This window comes from Squalius cephalus, assembly GCF_949319135.1.
Source record: "Squalius cephalus genome assembly, chromosome: 22".
Taxonomy (NCBI): domain Eukaryota; kingdom Metazoa; phylum Chordata; class Actinopteri; order Cypriniformes; family Leuciscidae; genus Squalius; species Squalius cephalus.
The window spans coordinates 24,398,331-24,417,661 of record NC_137143.1 but is presented as its reverse complement, the minus strand read 5'-3'; the positions used below and the strand labels follow the sequence as shown (position 1 = coordinate 24,417,661).

Here is a 19,331-nt window from a genome sequence, read left to right as displayed (position 1 = left end):
GAACGGTCATTGCATGTTTCTACATTTCTCCACTTGTGTCCCAAAGTCAAATGGGTTTGGAAGACATGCGGCGGAGTAAATTATATTGTAATTTATTTAAAAAAACAAAAAACAAAAACATTTCTAATATCCAATCTGTCACACACACACAACTTACATGCTAAAATGTCAGAGAATTATCTAGATCTATTTCAGAAATATCTTAAGCCAGTGGGTCTCAGATGACAGTGATATGTCATGAATTTACCATATTTCCATTGCCAAACTGTTTGCACCACCGTTTTGCTTTCTCTCATGTCCTTCCTTCACTTTTGTTCGTTTCTACGGACAAGGAGCAAGCGAGGAAGTCAGTGCTGAACTTTCCCATGCGAGAGGAGCTGTGGCACTTCATTTCATACCTCAGTAGGCATCGATTATCTGTGAATTTTGATTGATAAGTTATGAATGTGAATACGATTTTTTTTTCTTCAATGCTCTGACTTTAGAGTAGCTGTGTTTAATCACACATTAAACAGAACAAGATCTGATGACAGGCTGAGAGCTTTCTTTTATCTGCTTTCTATTTTTAGTGGCCTAAATCAACCACAAAGGGACACATTTTATTTGAAACATGAAAAGAGATGTTAAGCAGAATGTCTAATCTGCCCTTTTCCATACAGTATGGCTGGTATGTTAAACTTACTTTAAAAGGGCCAAAATAAACACCATAAAAGTGTCATAAAATAGTGACGTTTGTGCTTTTAAGTAATTTTTAAGTAGTAAATAAAATAAAAAAAAACAGTGGCGTTTGACATTGGTGACATCAAACCTGACACTATTTTGTACTGAATATTAAGTGCATATGAATTATGCTTCAAACTAAACTAAAAAATAAATAAAAATCCCTGTGAAAATAAAGAAAACGTTAAAATCAAGATACTATATTGTCTATAAAATCTCATTATTAGTAAATTGTTCTTGTTTTAAGTATGTTTGGATATTGTTACTGAAAATCTAAAAATACAAGACAAATTACTAAGAAAGTCACTTTTTTGCAGTATAGTATTTGAGGATTTATTGTCTAGAAATAATATGTAGAAATAAAATATAATTATTTCCATTATAGAGATTTTTCATTTACCTTTACATTTACCACATCTCCATTTTAACTGTACAGCATGGGTGTTATGAATGCAATACTGGCATTTTGTCTAGTTTAATTGTATCTGACTCAAAGTTGTCCATTTTAATGACTGCTGATATGTCAGTTTATGCTATGAAAATAGATTTTTTTGAATACATTTTTGAATGAATATAGTGAGCAAAATGTTGCCACTGTCTATCCGCTCTCCACTCTTTCTCAGAGAGAGCTTGTGAATGATTGTTGTTTCAGTGCACAGCTCTGTGGTAATGATTCCCAGAGAGCTGGCAACATGCTTGTCTCCTAAACATGAGATGTACTGTTATTCTGAGCCTCTTTTCTTGCTGTTGAGTGGGAGTAAAGGTATTGGCAGCTTTAAATGAATGCTAATAGTACTATACAGCATCACAATGGCTAATCTGTTGTCTGTGGTAGAGGTGCAGTCTTTACGCTATGCCATTAGCTTCCTCAAATGATTATTTGTGCTTTTTACTTATTCACTTGGTGTCTTTCTTCCATCCTCACTCTCTTATTGCTGTTTCATTCATTCTCTCTCTCTCTCTCTCTCTCTCTCTGTGTCTTTAGGACATGTTGAAGAATACTCCCACTGGCCATGTGGACAGGCTGCCCTTACAATTGGCTCTGACTGAGTTGGAGACCCTCGCTGAGAAACTCAATGAGCAGAAGAGGGTGGCTGATCAGATCACTGAGACGCAGCAGCTGGCTCGCTGTGTCAGTGACCGCTCTCTCAGCAAGGTGAGAAAACACACACACATGCGCACAGTTACTCTGCTGTTATAGCAGGATGCTGTTGCCTTGATGTAATCACAACAGTATAATTCCTAATCCCAAAACCATTTCATGGTTTCATTCTGACTTCCCTTTTCTTAGACATTTTTGCAATTACTTTTCACCAGCTGGTCCCAAGGTCATTATGTTCACACAGCTCTCCTAGCAGAGAGCTACAGATGTGGTTCATCACATTAACTATGGGCATGTTCCCCTTGCATTTTGACAACCAGAAAGTGCCACAATGCTTTTTGTCTTAATCTCTTTTGTCACTTTTTTTTTTTTTTTTTTTGAAACATTTTGTGAAATGTCAGAATATTTTTCATATACGCTTTTTTTTTTTCTGAAAGAAATTAATACTTTTATTTAGCAAGAATGCATTAAATTGATCACACAGGGCATTAAAGGCATTCTATTCATCAAATAATTCTGAAAAAATAACATATCACAGTTTCCAAAATATATTAAGCAGCACAACTGTTTTGAACATTAATAATAATACGAAATGTTTCTTGATACCAAATCAGCATAAAGGATTTCTGAAGGATCATGTGACTGGAGTAATGGCTGCTGAAAATTCAGCTTTGCCATAACAGGAATAAATATGGCGATCAGTTCTGCATTTTTTCTGCAAGTTTGTGTGTGTGAAAGAGAGAGAAGGAAAGGGATAGGTTTTCAGTTAATAATGTTAATACTAGCTTGTCTTTTATATTATTCATCATAAATATCTTGTTATTTAGTGTTCCCTTCACATTGTAATCATGTAACTGAACCTCAGCTATGCTCTGAATAATGAAGTCTACAAATTCCCCATTTTTTGTCCAACACGACAGCCTGTGGGAAGTCTCTGACTACTTTTTTTCTTTTCTTTTCAAAGCTAAACATTGCAAATATTACTGCAAGGTCTTGCTTAGTTAGGTTTTGCCATTAAAAAAAGTATTGACCTAAGAACCACAATATATTTTCAATAAATTATGTTCCCATTCACTCCGGTGATGAATTTTAAAATTAATTCAACTAAATTCTATTTATAAGGTAAAACTTTTACATTTTTAGGCATTAAAGTTCTAATGCCAATGCCTAATGCCAAAATGTTTTCTTTGTTCACCAAGTAATTTAATGGTCAGGCATTATTGTTATGGATTTGAATTTGATGGATAATTTAAATATATTCTGTAATCACATTTTGGCAATTTATTAATTCCGCCATCACATCTGAGCACGAAATGCTGCTTGGATAGTTTCAAGATAGTTAAAAATAATTAATAATACAAAAATAATTTAATTGTTCATATGTGTTTATTCTTGTTAGATTTTTTTTTTACTGATTATGAACACAAATTAATCATGACAAACCAAATTAATTGTAATTGTATTAATTATACCATTGATGAAATCAAGCTGATACCAAGGTATTTTAGGCCTACAATTCTAACATAGTTTTTCATGAAAAATCATGATTGTAATCATGATTTCTCGAAAGTAAGGTTAATGTAAGCAGAAAAGAAATTAGCAGAAAAACATCAAGCACAGGGTTCACACTAATTTTCAAATCAATTTTGAAAGTTCAAATTCGAAAGTTCAAATAAATCATTCTGCTTTTTCCCTGTTAATGTTCTCCGTTGAAAATAATTTATAAGAATGCTTCTTGTTTGCTGACTGCCTTTTTGCAGTACAGCTGCTGTTAATTCAATTTTGAATGTCAAATTTGTAACCGTAGCATTTTTTTGGCTGCTCCTCGCTGATTGGCTGCTATTTGAGCAAACGCATCTAATCTTACTTTATGCTCACAAGGCCACTGTTGGTTTCCATCTCCTGACAGTCAGCCTTTAAACATGCTGCCAAGTACTGTACCTGGACATTACAGCTGACCCTGAAAATAACCAACTCGCCTCTTCCGTTATCTCTGGCCTGTATTTTTCTTCATGGAATCATCAGCGAGCAATGATGTCTGAATACATGGCAGTGGTGTTTCTCTTCCATTACCATGCTCATATCACAGGCCAGCTGCTGCAAATCTTAACAAATGCGTTTCTGAATAAGAGGAATTAGAGAGTAAATGAGACACTTAATTGGAAAGTCTAAGTTGCTCTCAGTATCTCTTGTTTGGTTCGCTTGCTTTTGCTTTCTCTCTTTATCTGTCTATATCGCTGTATGTCACGCCTCCCTCTGCTGCAGTCATTTGTCTCTCTCTCTCTCTCTCTCTCTCTCTCTCTCTCTCTCTCTCTCTCTCTCTCTCTCTCTCTCTCTCTCTCTCTCTCTCTCTCTCTCTCTCTCTCTCTCTCTCTCTCTCTCTCTCTCTCTTCATCTCACTCTTTTCTTTAGTCTGCATCTCTCTCATTTTATCCTCCTTTTGGACTCTTCTTCTGAAATCCCAGAATGCATTGCGAGCTTATTGAAATATGTACTGTCCCATGTACTGTACACTGCTTTTACTGTATGTATTGTGAGCTTGTGCACGACTGTGCAGTGGCTCCAATCTTACCTTTTTTTTTTTTTTTCAGGGATTTCAACTGCATTCCAATGTGAAACAGTCAGTTCCATTACCCATATACATGCAATGAAATATTCATCGTCTGTCTGAGACTATCTGAGTTAGTAGGCCAGCAAATATAGTATGGTGCACAGGCTAAGACTGCAGCGTCTCCCTGTCGCTCTTCAGCAAGCATATCACATACACCTCTCTCTCTCACGCGCACACACACACACACACACACACACACAAACATCCATCCAAACTTACAACCCATTTCAGTCACAATCTCAAGTCTCTGAAAAGGATATCTGTCCTTTCCGACAACATTCTGTTTGCTTCGTCAGCCTTTGGGGGGCGCTCTTACTATATAAAAACACAGAGCCTGGAGCATGCCTTCTGACTGACTGAAGGTCTAATTTTCAATGCATTTCAACAAAGGCCAAGCAGTGTTGCCAATTCCCTTTGGATCCGGCAACTCATTTTGTGTGATGCGGGCTACAGAAACAGATGCATTATTTATAAAACTACTCTTCTGACTGATCAAACACCAACACGCAATATTTATTTGAGCCGCTGGACAATGTGTTTCGCTGCTGTGATGCCGCTTATATATTATTGCTGATGTAATGAGGATGAACTCTGGGACTGTCTCCTTACACAAAAATATTTTTTCTTCCCCTTCTTGTTATGCATTCAGGATAAATATACCTGTTTCTTCAACCAGTGGCAAATTTTTGCTGTTCTGTTTCTGTTATGTTAGTGGTGCAGAAATTGCACACTTTAAAGAGATAATCCACCTAAAAAGGACAATACTGTCATCATTTATTCACCTCATGCCCAAATCGGAAAGATTTGGAACACAAAAGAAGCATATCTCAAAATAGATTTTTCAAGAATGTCCTACAAGAATGTCCTACAGGTTTGGAAATGTATAAGGGTGAGTAAATGATGACAGAATTTTCATCTTTTTGAAGGTGAACTCTGCTGGAGTTTCAGTTACATTCAAACTTGAATGAATGAATGAATAATGAATAAAAAAAAAAATTCAAATGTTGTTTATCATGCATGAATAGCATTTTTGTGCAAATGAAAGAAGGGTTAAGCTTATAGTTAGATGACTGTAATTTGTGAATTAGTTTAGTCACCTTCAGTCTAGCTCGCTGTAAACAATAATTACATGTCATAATAACAGTTACAGAGCAGTCAAAAAGGCATAAGCAACCAGTGTTGGGGAAAGTTACTTTTAAAAGTAATGCATTACAATATTGCATTAATCCTTAAAAAAGTAACTAATTGTGTTAGTTACTTTTTATGGAAAGTAATGCGTTGTTATTTTTTGCGTTTCTTTTTCTCACCTGTGCTGGACTTGCTTGTTTGTTTTCTGATAAAAACAAAACAAAAGGACATTTTTTGGCAAATGTAAAGGCCTTTTCATGGCAAAAGTGAAATTAATAAGCCTCAGGGTGAAAGAAGTGCAAATCCATGCCTGTACAACAGAGGCCGCATCTCAAACAATCCTTTTAGCTGGGCTGTTATTCTGGATAACACAAAGTACTAGACATTTTTTTTTTTTTTTTAGCAATAAAAAAAATTAAACACAAATGTGATGTTTATCTAAAGTAACTTTTGCTTATTCGTATGGTTGAATTGGGTCATCAAATGTCAGCAGCAAAGACATTGGTTAATAAAGTGAGATTAAATACATGAAGTATATTTGTTATTTAATTATTGGAGGTTTGTGTAATTCTGAATTTGCATTTCACTGTTCTTATTCAATTTAAGGAATTACTGAATCTGTTTTTTTTTTTTTTTTTGTGCAAGTGAAGATGAGTGAATGCATGCTCACATATTTAGCCTAGAACTACTTTTTGTTGTTGAAAATCCTGCATAGTGCACCTTAAACTTTAAACTTTTAAAACAGAAAATGTAAGTCAAATATTAAGGCTCTCAAAAAGTTACAATAACTGATTTTATGTGATTTTATCAAATTCACCTTATCACATTAAGTTCTTTTTAAGAAAATCCAGTATAACATATGACCTGCTCCATCATTTTGAATCACAGAAACACATTTAGTTTTATTCTCTTAAAAGGGTTAAAGGGATTTTTAGCAATTATAATTATTATGTTTCTTCTCAAAAGTGTTTCAGATATATAATTATCATTTACATGTTTCCTCTTTACTTTAGTGCATAAATCTCAAAATGTGTTTCTCAAATTGATATCAGATTGATGGGGCAGACCATCTAAGGCAAAAAAAGATTCAGAAATTCTGCTGATTCAGAAAAGAGCTTTATTTGAAAGTACAGTTTTTATTCAGGAAAAACAGATATTGTTCTAAAATTAAGTATTTACACATTTAAAAAAACCTTTTGGAACACTCCTTTTTATAATGCAGATTTAAATGTATGTAGTTTGTAGATGTAAGTCTACACTTCTCAATCCGATTTAAAAGGAGCATCTCCTTTAAGATTGGGTTTTCCCCGACCTTTTCCGCTTCAAATATACTGCCGTTTCCAATCTTCTGTGCTGCCTTTCTGTGAACCTTCAAGTGTCTTTTACGCCACAATGTGGCCTCTAAGTAAGCGTGTAGCCATGTAATTGGTAGCCTCTATTTTGTAAGATTTACGTGTAATCAGTGTCTCCCCTGTCTTTTCTTCAGCTGCTGAACTCTGAGCAGAGCTCTTTGATCCTTTGCGAGACGCTGATTGAGACGGTGTATGGTGAACGAGGACAGGTCCTTAAGTCTAAGGAGAGGAAAGTCTTTCTCTTCGGTGACATGCTCATCTGTGCCAACATCAATGTCAAGTATGTGTCCAGGACAAGGTCGATTGACTTTCTCTTTGTCACTCCGCCCCCCACTTTAAGGCCACGCTGACTGATTGATTGCCGATCTAAATACAGACTTCTGAGTCTCCAGGAGCATTACTGTGATGTTGCCCCAATATTGAGGGGGTTAGCCGCTAATGTTTAAGGCACAGGACAGAATTGGGCAGAGTCAAATGGGCCTTCATTATCTGGGAACAAATAGCAGGGTGTTTAGATACAGCGACAGAAATTATCCCCATAGATCACAGGCATAAAGGCGCTTCTCTGTTCCACCCAAATAGATTATCTATGACAGCTCCATTGATCACATCTCAGCAGTGCAAAAGGTAAAAAGCTAAGTGAAAAAGCTTGCGGTGATACTGAATCTCAAAGCTTTTGAGCTAGTTCTTCCACTGCAGCATGTTAGGTCTCTGTTCTACTAAAGTGTGGCTCGACATGCTCGTTTAGAAGATCTAAACGAGGTGATTGTGATTACAACAAAACATGAATAATAACAACCCCCCCCCCCCCCCCCCAACAGCTGGAACTCCAGACTTCCACAATGTACTCACAGTTGAACAGTAAAAAAAGTTTTTTCGAAGTTGTAAATAAAAAATAAAGAGTATTGGGGTATGTTTAACAAGATTGCATTCGAGTGAATCCTATACCAAATGATCTGTCAGGATACTTATTTTTATGACTATGCAAATACATTTTGACATGTTGTTGTTCTTGTCACCACCAGGGGCCCCCCTGACATCAGCAGTCTGGTTCCAGTGGGTCCCAAGTATAGCCTGAAGTGGAGTGCCCCCTTGCAGCAGGTTCAGGTAGTTGAAGTGGGTCAAGAGGGCTCCCAATCTAAGGACACTCTTTACCAGCTTGGAGGCGTCAAGCGTTCGGGCGGCTCTACCGGACTGGGTAATGGCAATGCTGTTGGCGCTGCTACTTTCTAAACAATCAGATAGCATGCACACCTTGATGTGAGTCTCTGAGACATTTTGAAATAACTGTCCGTTTTTTGTGAGAAATGCAACTTTTTATGGCCTCAGATACAGATGAGTGTATCTCAGGTGAGGTAGATAAGAATAACAGAGGAACGGCCTATGCAATCTTATTTCACTGTCTGATAGACCACAAACATATTCAGCGTGCTGTCATCAGTCTTGCCGCATTATTTCCACCTCCACTTCCAATCAGAGAGAGCAAGTTCAGGAGATTGGAATCAGGACTGAACACTCTTACAAAACATTATTGTGTTTTGAGTTCGAAGACGAGGAGGAGGAAGAGAGCAATTGTGGGGCACCAAGATAAATATGCTGACAGAGCTCCAGGTACAAAATGTTATCAGGATGTACAGGTTCTGGCTGTTTAAGCCTTTTGCTTTCTGAGCCGAAATATTAATGGTGTTGTCTCTGGAACACCCATGTTGGATTGTGCACACAGGGGAGCCAGGAAATTAGATGACAGAAGATGTTTAATGCCAAGGCCTAGCAGACAGCTCGCGGGCAAGAGTCTTTAGAAGACCTCTTATGCCCCCTATGCCTTATTTCTCTCTGAAATCATTATAAAACAGCATTCTGTCCAATTTATCTGCCTCCGTTCTCTTCCTGCTACTTTATAACTCAGCAGTAGCCTCCCATCTACTCCCTATTTCTCATTCTCATCATTTTCTCTGTCATTTCCCTCAATTTAAATGTCAAAATACTGGCATGATTGTTTGACATAACATGTTGCCAAATAATCAATACAAGAAATAAAAACAGTGACGAGAAAAAATAAAATATAGTATAAAGATATAGTACAGAATAAATGTTTTTCTTTTATTAAAGCGCCCCTGTGTTATTTCGAATATTACCTGCCATGCAGTGTGTAATAGCTGTTTGTGAATGTAAAAGGTCTGCAAAGTTTTAAAGATCAAAGTGCACGACGAATAAAGTTATTGTCTCCTAAAAGAAGGAAACGAACCATCAGAAATTCAAGTCTCACTTCCGTAACATATCAACTCGACATAGGTTCGTAAAAATTTGCATAATGCCAGCCTATGATCTTCATTGACTGTACATAGTACTTTGACCCAACCCTCAACCATTGTAGTTGTAGCTGAGAAGCAACATGTTGTAGCAACCTGTCGGTTGGTGGGGTCCCCCTCGGTAGAAATCGCGTTCCACGGGGCTCCGTGATACGACCAAAAAGGCCACTTTCACGATTAAAGTTTAAAATTTATTTTTTAATTTATTTATTTTTTTATTTTTTGAAAGGGTGTATGTAGTTTTGAGAACATATATTGTGCAAAACTGTAAGTATACAACATAATTTTGCAGATAAATAAAATTTAAGTACACTAGCTGCAGAGACTTAAGTAGGTCTAATGTTTATTATGGCTTGGAGCTCATGAAACCCCAAATTTAAAATTAGAATATTGTCTAACTGATGTCTTTTCAGTTAAAAAGAAACACAACAACGATTCTTAAAATCGGGCGCTTTTAATAAAAAGAGATTATGTGCTACACCACTCACTAAAATATATTGGGAATAATACGCGCGCGCTGGTATTCAGTGATGTGTTTCGTTTTGAATTTGAGGTGGTAGAACGGATTAGTCGTGTGTTAACTTACCGAACTGTTACACCACACAGTCTACGTCGGACGGCTTAAATACAAACCAAGTCCAAATAATGGATGTTGCACGGATCTTTTACACCAGCTTTCACTTTCAGCCGTGTTTACTTAAGATGACGACGAATATGATGCGTTGCAGCCGGGTGTTCCTCGCGGCCGCGGGTAGATTGCGTCATCATAGTTTGAGCCAGCTCCCAACCCAACTTGGAGAATAGATTAACGGCGATATTTTTTTTATCGCGCGATAAGAGTCTCGCGTTAACGCAGCGCGTTAACGCCGATAACGGCCCACCACTAATATATATATATATATATATATATTAGTGCTGTCAGTTAAACGCGTCATTAACGGCGTTAACGCAAACCCATTTTAACGGCTTCAATTTTTTTATCGCGAGATTAACGTTCTTTTTGGTCTAGCAAACTTTGACGTTTTTTTTTCACATGCTGTTGCAACAACTAGTAACATTAGAAAAACTACAACACCACACCGAATCTAGCTAGACCGGAAACAAAACAACAGGTACGCCGTACACACTCGGCACCGAAACTCCCGCTTCACTGCTGCTAACGCGACGCTCCTGCTTGACGCTCACCGGTCCGTGACGCGCTGCTCCTGCTCCCGATGTGAATGAACTCATTGATTAACATGTACGGCGAAAAAAAAAATATATAATAAAAACATATATAAATATATAAAAAAATATATATAAACTTATCACAGTGAAGTATGCCTCTGTCTCAGCCTCACTAGTCATAGAGAGCCACAGACTTCTTCTTTTGAAAGCCTTTTTCTATGTCTAGACTGGTCAAGGAGCCTGTATTTGGTGAGGATACGTTTCGGTATTTCTGTCTGTGACCAGATATAAGACAGACCGTGTCCCTCTCTTTTATTATATTCAATGACCTTCTTGAGCTGTTAGCACACACTTCTGGTTAAGTAACAAGAAGCCACCACTTGAATCACTATTTTCCAGACCTCTTTGTTATTGTCTAGTCTAGTCTGAATATCTCTTTCTTCAGCTATTAATAGCAGCACATAGACACACAACCCTGTTTTCCCTTGCCCGCGCCACATCTCTCCTCCCTTGTGATGTCACTCCATGGGGCTCCTCGCCCAAATCAGATCCCATGCTCCCCCAGCGCACCTCAAAATGGACTCATTTTTCATCTCCTGCAGGCCCCAGTGCCCTAATTTATTGATGGAATAGGCCAGCATTCCACGAAGAGCAAGGCCTTTGCTGCTGCCACTCTAAAGCAGTATAAAACAGTAGCATATTGCAAATCTTAGAGGCATGTGAGCAATGAGATGTATTCTTAATGGAGACTTACTGTACAGTGATGCTATTTTGGACAATTAAGCCCTCTCTCAAATAATTTATCCTGCTGAAATATTTCTAGACTTCTGCCATTTAGACAAAGTAAATATGGTGGACAACATGAAGTAATAATAATAACAACAATAATATTTGTATGTTGTTTTAATATAAATTATGTATATTACTACTGCTGCTGCTGATAATGATGATTTATTACAAATTATATTATAAGATTAATATCATTATTAATATTAATATTTATTTTTACTTTTTATATTGTTTTAATATGAAGTATATATAAATTATGTGTAGTATATTATAATCTAACAATATAACATGGTATAATATATAAACTTTTTAATGGTAGTGTATATTCAATTGTTACAAAATAATTATATTTTAAATAAATGCTGTTCTTTTTTTTGTTTACTTTTTATTCATCAAAGAATCCTGAAAAAATGATCAAAGGTTATAAAAAAATATTAAGCAGCACAAAATATAATATATCATATCATATATCATATCATATCATATATCATGTCATGTCATGTCATGTCATTACAGTCAATATATAGTCATTATAGTCATACATTAAAAGGATGTAAAGTAAAAGAAAATTGTCTCTCTTACCCTCAGCTGGTTCGGTGCATTATTAATTGAGCACTTTAGTCCCTGGAAAATTATCACAGACTAGTTTCCTTAATGGCCATGGCATGCACACCTTTTTACTATTTGTTAAAACGTGGCAGATAGATCCTTGCTAAAAAATAAATAAAAAAGAATGTGTAAAAAGCACACTTATTTTAGTTCAAGAGCATAGATTTGAATGAGAAATCCAAATTTGAGTGGCCCTTCTGGCAACAGCTTGGTTAACTTTAGGCTTTGGACTACTGTATTGTGTCTGCATAGGCCTCTGCTGGTGGCCGACCAGCGCGTGTGTCCGTTTACGTATGACAATGTGTGTGAGAGAGATAGACTAGTGGAAATGGTGGAAAACCATGCAATAGTGTGAAAACCAGATCCCAGCACACCAACTGGATTAGTCTGGATTACAAGTCAGCACATTCACCTGAGGCCAGGGTAGGCCACAAGCCCACAAACCTGTAAGCCCGCCTGAGGCCTTGCCACGGCAACCAGAAGAGCATGTAAACTCTGCCAGCTTTCGCTGTAGGGGCTCACTGTGCCTATTTTTATTCAAATGTGCCTGCTATTGATCAAGTCGTGCCAGTGACAGATGTCTCTGTGGCTGTGTGAGTTGAAGACCCTATTAAATTTCTAAAGGTTAGAGAGAGACAGACAAAACAGTGGAAGAAAGATGTAGAGGTGTAAAGAGAAGTGGATTGAATCCTAGACAGACAGTGAAAGGCAGAAAGACAGGCAGGCCTATAGAGAGAAAATAGAGAGAGAGAGCGAGAGAGAGAGATGGCGTGTCAGAGCCTGAGAAAGATCTCTGACAGACCTTCCAACAGTACTTCGAAAATTAGGTTTAGCTGGGGGTCAACAATTGCCCGTGCTGCCCCAATTCTGCACACAGGTCATGTGATTATGCGGAGGTGCTGAAAGGCCAGACGGTCCTGCAGTCTTCGTATCCAGCTCTGGGATTTAATTACACTCCTCATTCCTGGGCTATCAGTCGGACACATAGAGCAGATTCACCCCCCCCGCTATTGATTCTGCAGGCAGAGACCAGAGACCGCAAAAAAGGGAATGGGGATTCAAATCGATGGTACATTTCACGTCTAATGAGACACCTGTGTTTGTTTCGTCACCCTTAAAGGGCTTCATATTTCCAAATGGCTTCATTTTATACTCTGCTCCTTTTCCTTATAGCGTTAGCCTCTGTGGGTGCACAAACAATGGGAACAATCGATCTATCTTCAGTATTGATTCTCTTTGTTAGTGGAGCTACTGGAGAGTATTGACAAATGAAAGTTTTGTGATAGTGCAGAAGTCTTTAAAAGTTAAGTTGATTTTGTTTAGATTTGCATTAGGGCAAGTTCTTTTAAGAGAAAGCCCTAGAGCACAACGAGTCTTCCTATTTAAAGGTCAGGTATCATTCTGAAATTTATGTCATTGTAGACCACTATGCAGGTCTCAGATCAATTATTTTAAATGGAGGAATGTGCATTGTATAGGAAATCCTAAAGTGCTTTTTTATTTAGCCATAGCTCACAGTGTAACCGAGCTTTCCTGACTCGATTACATATTCAAATGATTCAGCACCTTACAGGAAGCCATATCCGCAGAAATACCATCTCATCTAACGAAAACCCTGGAGTGCAGGTGAATGTTCTGATAAAGCGTGGTGTGCAATTTAAGTGCTGGATAAGTGAAGCTGGTTATTTTTGATTGACAGGAAGTATCATTCTGGGTCCGCCCCGTCTGTATCAGGAACTGCAGGAGTTGCAGCACGACCTCTCAGTGGTAGAGCAAGTCACTCTGCTCGTGGGGACTTTACAGGGAACGTACCAGGTAAATAATGGTCACTACCACACATACAATGGGCCCATAATGTATCTGAACCCTTAAGCAGGAACTTGAAGGGAACTTACGTGATACATTAAAAAATTACTTTACCGTGGAGCAAGTAATTGTAAACATGGCTCATAAATTGAAGTTGTGGCATTAAGTAAAAAAAAAAAAAAAGTAAACATATATTTGATATGCTTTTAATATATGGTAGTCAACATTTGAAGTGGATCAAAACCTTTCATCAAAGTTATACATGAATTTTGAACAATACCCGTTCTTGTCTTAGGACAACTTTGATGAACTTTTTTCATCTACTTCAAATGTTGACTACTGTATAATCATATACATATTAAAATACATGTTTTTACATACAATACTGTTCAAAAGTTTGGAGTTGGTAAGATGTTTTTAAAATAATCTCTTATGTTTACCAAAGCTGCATTTATTTGATCATTTATCTTAAAATGTAATTTATTCCTGTGATGGCAGTCTTCAGTGTCACACATAAATAGCTTCAGAAATCATTCTAATCTGCTGATTTAGTGCTAAAGATACATTTCTTTTTATTATCAGTGTTGAAAAGAGTTGTGGTGCTTAATATTATTTAAAAAAAAACATGATACCCTTTTTTCCAGGATTTTTTGTTTGAAAAATAAATCTTTTGTAACATAAATGTCTTTACTGTGTTTTAATTGAATGTGTTCTTTCTCTCTCTCAAAAATTAAAATAAAAAAATAGGATAAGCTGTGCTTTTGGATAAATAAACAGAATTTTCATTATGAAAATATAATATCCTAACACTGTCCAAAAATTATAAAAAGAACAAAGTCCAGGAAAAATCTTGGTGGAATATATTAAGCAGCAATACAAAAGCAGTATTAGCCACATATGCTGCAGCCATCTGGAGATGGAAGCCTTTGGGGTAATTCAGCGTTTTCAGCATAATTAAATTGTGATCAAAGTTCAGCAACCAAAGACGTGGATCATCAATTGATTATCACGGCATTGGCTTGATAGTTGGACGTCAACACGGGGAAACCTTCATAATCTGATCCGCAGTCGATTTTCAGATGGGAGATAGCTCTGAACAGCATGTCTGCACAGCACAAGGCTGTTCTCAAATCAGGACAGCTCCCCTGATGCCTTGGCAGCTACTAAACCAATACAACAGCTAGTTTGCTGCTTTTACCTCTGAGTGTTATATGAAAACGGTAACAGCGCTTTGTCTTGCATGCTTTCTTGTCCATAAACATGCTTTTGGCCTCTTTCCAAATGACTAATTCCTACCACAATCTAATCAGAATGTAAATGTGAGGTGAATAGAGAATGGGTGAACTTTTGCAGACCTCATTGATTTTGCAGATGTATTTCAATTGGATTTGGCTTTTGGGAGGTGTGAATAATTTTGTTTATAAGAGGGAAGCCTTTATTATTTCATCAATACTTCAAGGCCAAAGTCAAAATTAACATAACAAAAAACAGTGATTTCTGCATTTAATGTGATATAAAGCTGTAGTTTTCGACTGGTTACAGGTCTGTTCCGATATGGTAAGCTGTGCTAAACAAGGCTAAATGCATATAAAAATACAACTAACAATATACAGCACACTATGATGGATTATCAAGACAGAATATGCTAATCAATGACTAGAAGATAACTACACATAAGCTACAAAAATAACCATTCAGAAACGTCCTGTTGCATTTTACATGTTGTCACTTCTTCTTGAGTCTCTCCATCATTGTCTGAATCCGGGTTGAACATTAAAGGCTAAACGTTTTTGAAAATTTCAGTGCATGTCTGTGTGAGTGCAAGCTGTTGAAGCTCCGCCCTCTGTGCTGGGAGCAGCAGCTCATTTGAATTTAAAGGAACAGACACAAAATGGCGCGTTTTTGCTCACCCTCAAAAAGTGACAATTTTAACATGCTATATAAAAATATCTGTGGGGTATTTTGAGCTAAAACTTCACACACACACTCTTGGGACATCAAAGACTTATTTTACATCTTCTGAAAAGGGCATTATACCACCCCTTTAAGCAGCACTACTGTGTTCAACAGTTTCTTGGGCAGCAAATCATCATTTTAAAACAATTTCTAAAGGATCCTGAGACACTGAAGACTTTATAATTTGATCTTTATCATCACATGAATAAATAGATGTATCTTTTAAAAGGGAGGAGGAAATGCTTCGATTTACCTATTGTTATATTAATAATTTTGCATAGGCTATTATTGGGCATGTGCATTTCCTAATAACATTAAAATCTTTCAGTGCTTTATTTTCAGTACATTTTTATCTAAGTTGTACAATTTCTGTACTGTGTTGGTTCAAAACCTGATGTCCAATGTAAAGTCAAGGTCCTAAAGCACTACCAGTAAATAGCGTGTTTGCTAGAATCACACTTGTCATTCTTTGCTGTGTTTATAGAATCTGAACACCACGGTAGCACAGGACTGGTGTTTGGCGTTGCAAAGGCTGATCCGCATCAAAGAGGACCAAATTCAGAGTGCCAACAAGTGCCGTTTACGATTGCAGGTCCCTGGCAGACCAGACAAGTGAGTAAATGGGGCAAAAGCTTACATTTTCTTTAGCACCCTCAAAAAAAATAAAATAAAAAAAACACATATGAATGGGTTCAGATATTTGTTATAGCCGTTTCTAATCCAAAAACACATTTTCCTTTCCTGATCTTCTCCTGATAGATTACATTTGTCTCAAGAATGTTAGTAGTAAGACATTTTGCTAAATGGCCTCTGAGATCGAAACAAGAAAAAACTCTTTTGATTACTCCACAGCTTGATTTCAGACTCTTATAAAGTCCTGCATAAATTCTCTGGCGCAGGTGAACCCAAGTGGCATTGAAACACAATGGCAGATGACAAACATGTTAATGTTCATCTGCAACAACGTTAAGATGATGAAGGAGCCTGGCACCATGTTAATTTCCCCTAATGAATGTGCATTACCCGGCTTTATTTGCGGCCTGTGTTAAAAGCCTACCCCTTGTCACCTTTAACGTAGCCAAGCGGCAAATTACAAGCCTAATAGCATGACGGGAAATCATTAAGTGATAGTTCTCAGATTTGGGAGATCAAGAAAAGCTGGAGGTGAAGTTACAGACCCTTTCAGTCTGGGAAGTTCTACATTATGGCTAGTCATAGAGCTTGTTCAATTCATTTAACTTAGTCTGGGAGCTGCTGTTTCCCATTTGGAGCTCTAGTGTCATTTCTCTTTGATGCGTAGACAGAGGCTTTAATGTACTCTTATTATGTCACATTAAAGTCAGTGAATGTAAATGTGTCAAGGCGGAGGCTGCACATTTTTCACAGTGCACTGCACCTGAATGTGCTTATCTTAATGATGCAGAGTGCGAGCGGAAACTTCACTCATAGAATCGGCCGTGGAAGGAAGAGAAATGAAGATAGATTAGTGGAGGATTCAACTAAGAAAAGAGCTGAGGAGACGGGGAGAACATGACAGAAGAGAAGCAGAGAGAAGTAGAAGATAAACTGTAAAGCACATAGAGCAGTTGACATTTATTTAAACTTCATTTTCTGATTGGAATATGTTTGGGGCCCAAGAGACTCCAATGATGTATCTTTTATTGGATGAACCTAAAGACATTTTTTAAAACATTATACTTTAATGTTCCAAAGTGGAAAGAAAGTCATACAGGTTTGGAATGACATGAGGGTGAATAAATTGTCAGATTTTTTTATTTTTTAGTGAATTACGCTTTTAATAAGTCTTGGTTTCTCTGAGAACCCTAAGATAACATGAGGGTTGAATCAATTCTTGTATAATCTCACTTGTCGTGTTCACATGAATTGTTTCAACACAAGCATATGAAACTTTTTTTTATTTCATTTGATCCTTACTTACCCAACTACAAAGACAAATAGTGCCTTGCCAGCTGAGAGGAGGTACAAGGAACTGATTTTTTGCCTTGGCACATGGAAGAGACTCGGCAGAACATTTAATCTCCGTGTGCTTTCTCAACCTAATGTGACAGCCCAACCGGCCCTAGAGCGGCTTAGTACCCTGCAGTCCTCCCAATATCTGTCAGACCCCTGCTCTTCAGGCCTGCTTGGTTGGCTCACGTTCTGGAGAGCCTGCAAAAGCAATATGCTCAGTCAGATGTTCATCAGAACCCCTGCCCTGCTTCCAAAACAGATCTTCCAAAACAGTCACACTCCCTGAATTTTCCAATGCCTGCGTCAGAACTGGTACTGTTTTTGAGAAAACAGTTAAACCAAATAATTTACTTGTGGTTCCATTAACAGTTTTATGAATCTCCAGATTGAAACGTGTAGTGCGACCAGACTGGTTCAGACTGACACAGCAGGGCCAATGTTGTCCGATCCCCAACATAATTATGATTTTTATGAGCTGTCACAGCCAGCACTTATAGTGAATCAAGAATATAAAATGAGCCAATCCTTTTTAGTGAATCAAAATCATACAGCACAGCCAGTTTAATATAATTCCAGATTGAATGACTCTTATGATCCGATACATTTTTAGTGAATCAAAAACCAGTGTAATTTTAATACTGAACGAACAGGGACACTTTTTTTTTTTAAAGTGTGTATTACACATACATTACTAAACGCTAAAAATGAATCAATGTAAATGAACAAACATTTGCGTAGCATTTACAATCCTGTGAAAACACCATACTGCAACACCTATACTTCCTGCGCCTCTGTGAATGAATTTCTCTTTTAAACCATTTATTTTTAGTGAATCAAACACACACAGCACGACCAATGCAATTTGATTGCCAAACTAATTATTCTTATGAGCCAGCTCTTATTAGTGAATCAAAAACATTTAGCGCAGTGAATGTTGTCTGATACCCGGACTAATGAGCCGCAATATGTTCCTTTTAGTGAATCAAGAATTTACAATGAAATTCCAAATAGCTTTTATGAGCTGATTCTTTTTACAGCACAAACTGTGTAATTTTTATCCTGAATTAATGACTCTGATAAGGAATTTGTTTTTAGTGAATCAAAAACATACAGCATCACCAGTGAAATCTGATTCCCGAATGAATGACTTTTGTGAGCCCATTATGTTAGTGAATCAAAAAACACACAGCACGGCCAGTGTCTGAACCCTGAACTAATGATTTTATGAGCCGCCATTGCAGGTCCTTTTAGTGAATCACAAATGTGTTCTGAATTTAAAATAAATTCAAATAGATTTTATGAGCAGGTTCTTTTTAGTGAATCAAAAATGTACAGCATGGCCAGTGTAGTCAGATTCCTGAAAAAATTGTTATTATGAATCGGCTCTTTATTAATCAAAAACATAAACCCCTGGTTTCACAGACAGGGCTTAAGACTAGTCCTAGACTAAAATGTAAGTCTGAGCTGTTTCCACTGAAAAAAACTTGCACTGACTGATCTTAAAAATATATCAGTGCCTTTTTAGTTTTAAGATGCACATCGGTAATGTTTTTTTCTAAGCATGTTTATAAAAATTACTTAAATGTCCTAATTGATCTATGGTCTAATCCTGGCTTAGTCTAAGCCCTGTCTGTGAAACCGGGCCAAAGTGAGACAAGTGACAAAAAACTTCTAAGGGCAGTAAAGACTGTAAGATTTTCATTTAGTTTTTTCCAAATATTTGCTCCTCAAAAGTTTTTAAATAATAATTAATGGAACCACTAAGGAACCAGAATAGAATAGAATGGAATGGAACAGAATAGAGCTGTCAG

General features: G+C 37.1%; 1 protein-coding gene across 3 annotated transcripts in view; it reads left to right on the top strand.

Moving 5' to 3' along the window:
- The window catches only part of arhgef10la (Rho guanine nucleotide exchange factor (GEF) 10-like a), a 121,098-nt gene that overhangs the window by 36,123 nt on the left and 65,644 nt on the right, over positions 1-19,331 (top strand). For all 3 annotated transcript variants that reach the window (XM_079856643.1, XM_079856642.1, XM_079856641.1), the window contains 5 exons: positions 1,706-1,876; positions 7,048-7,193; positions 7,939-8,111; positions 13,487-13,602; positions 16,034-16,161. In XM_079856643.1, the coding sequence (XP_079712769.1) occupies positions 1,706-1,876; positions 7,048-7,193; positions 7,939-8,111; positions 13,487-13,602; positions 16,034-16,161 (734 nt within the window). The remainder of the gene's footprint in view (positions 1-1,705; positions 1,877-7,047; positions 7,194-7,938; positions 8,112-13,486; positions 13,603-16,033; positions 16,162-19,331) is intronic.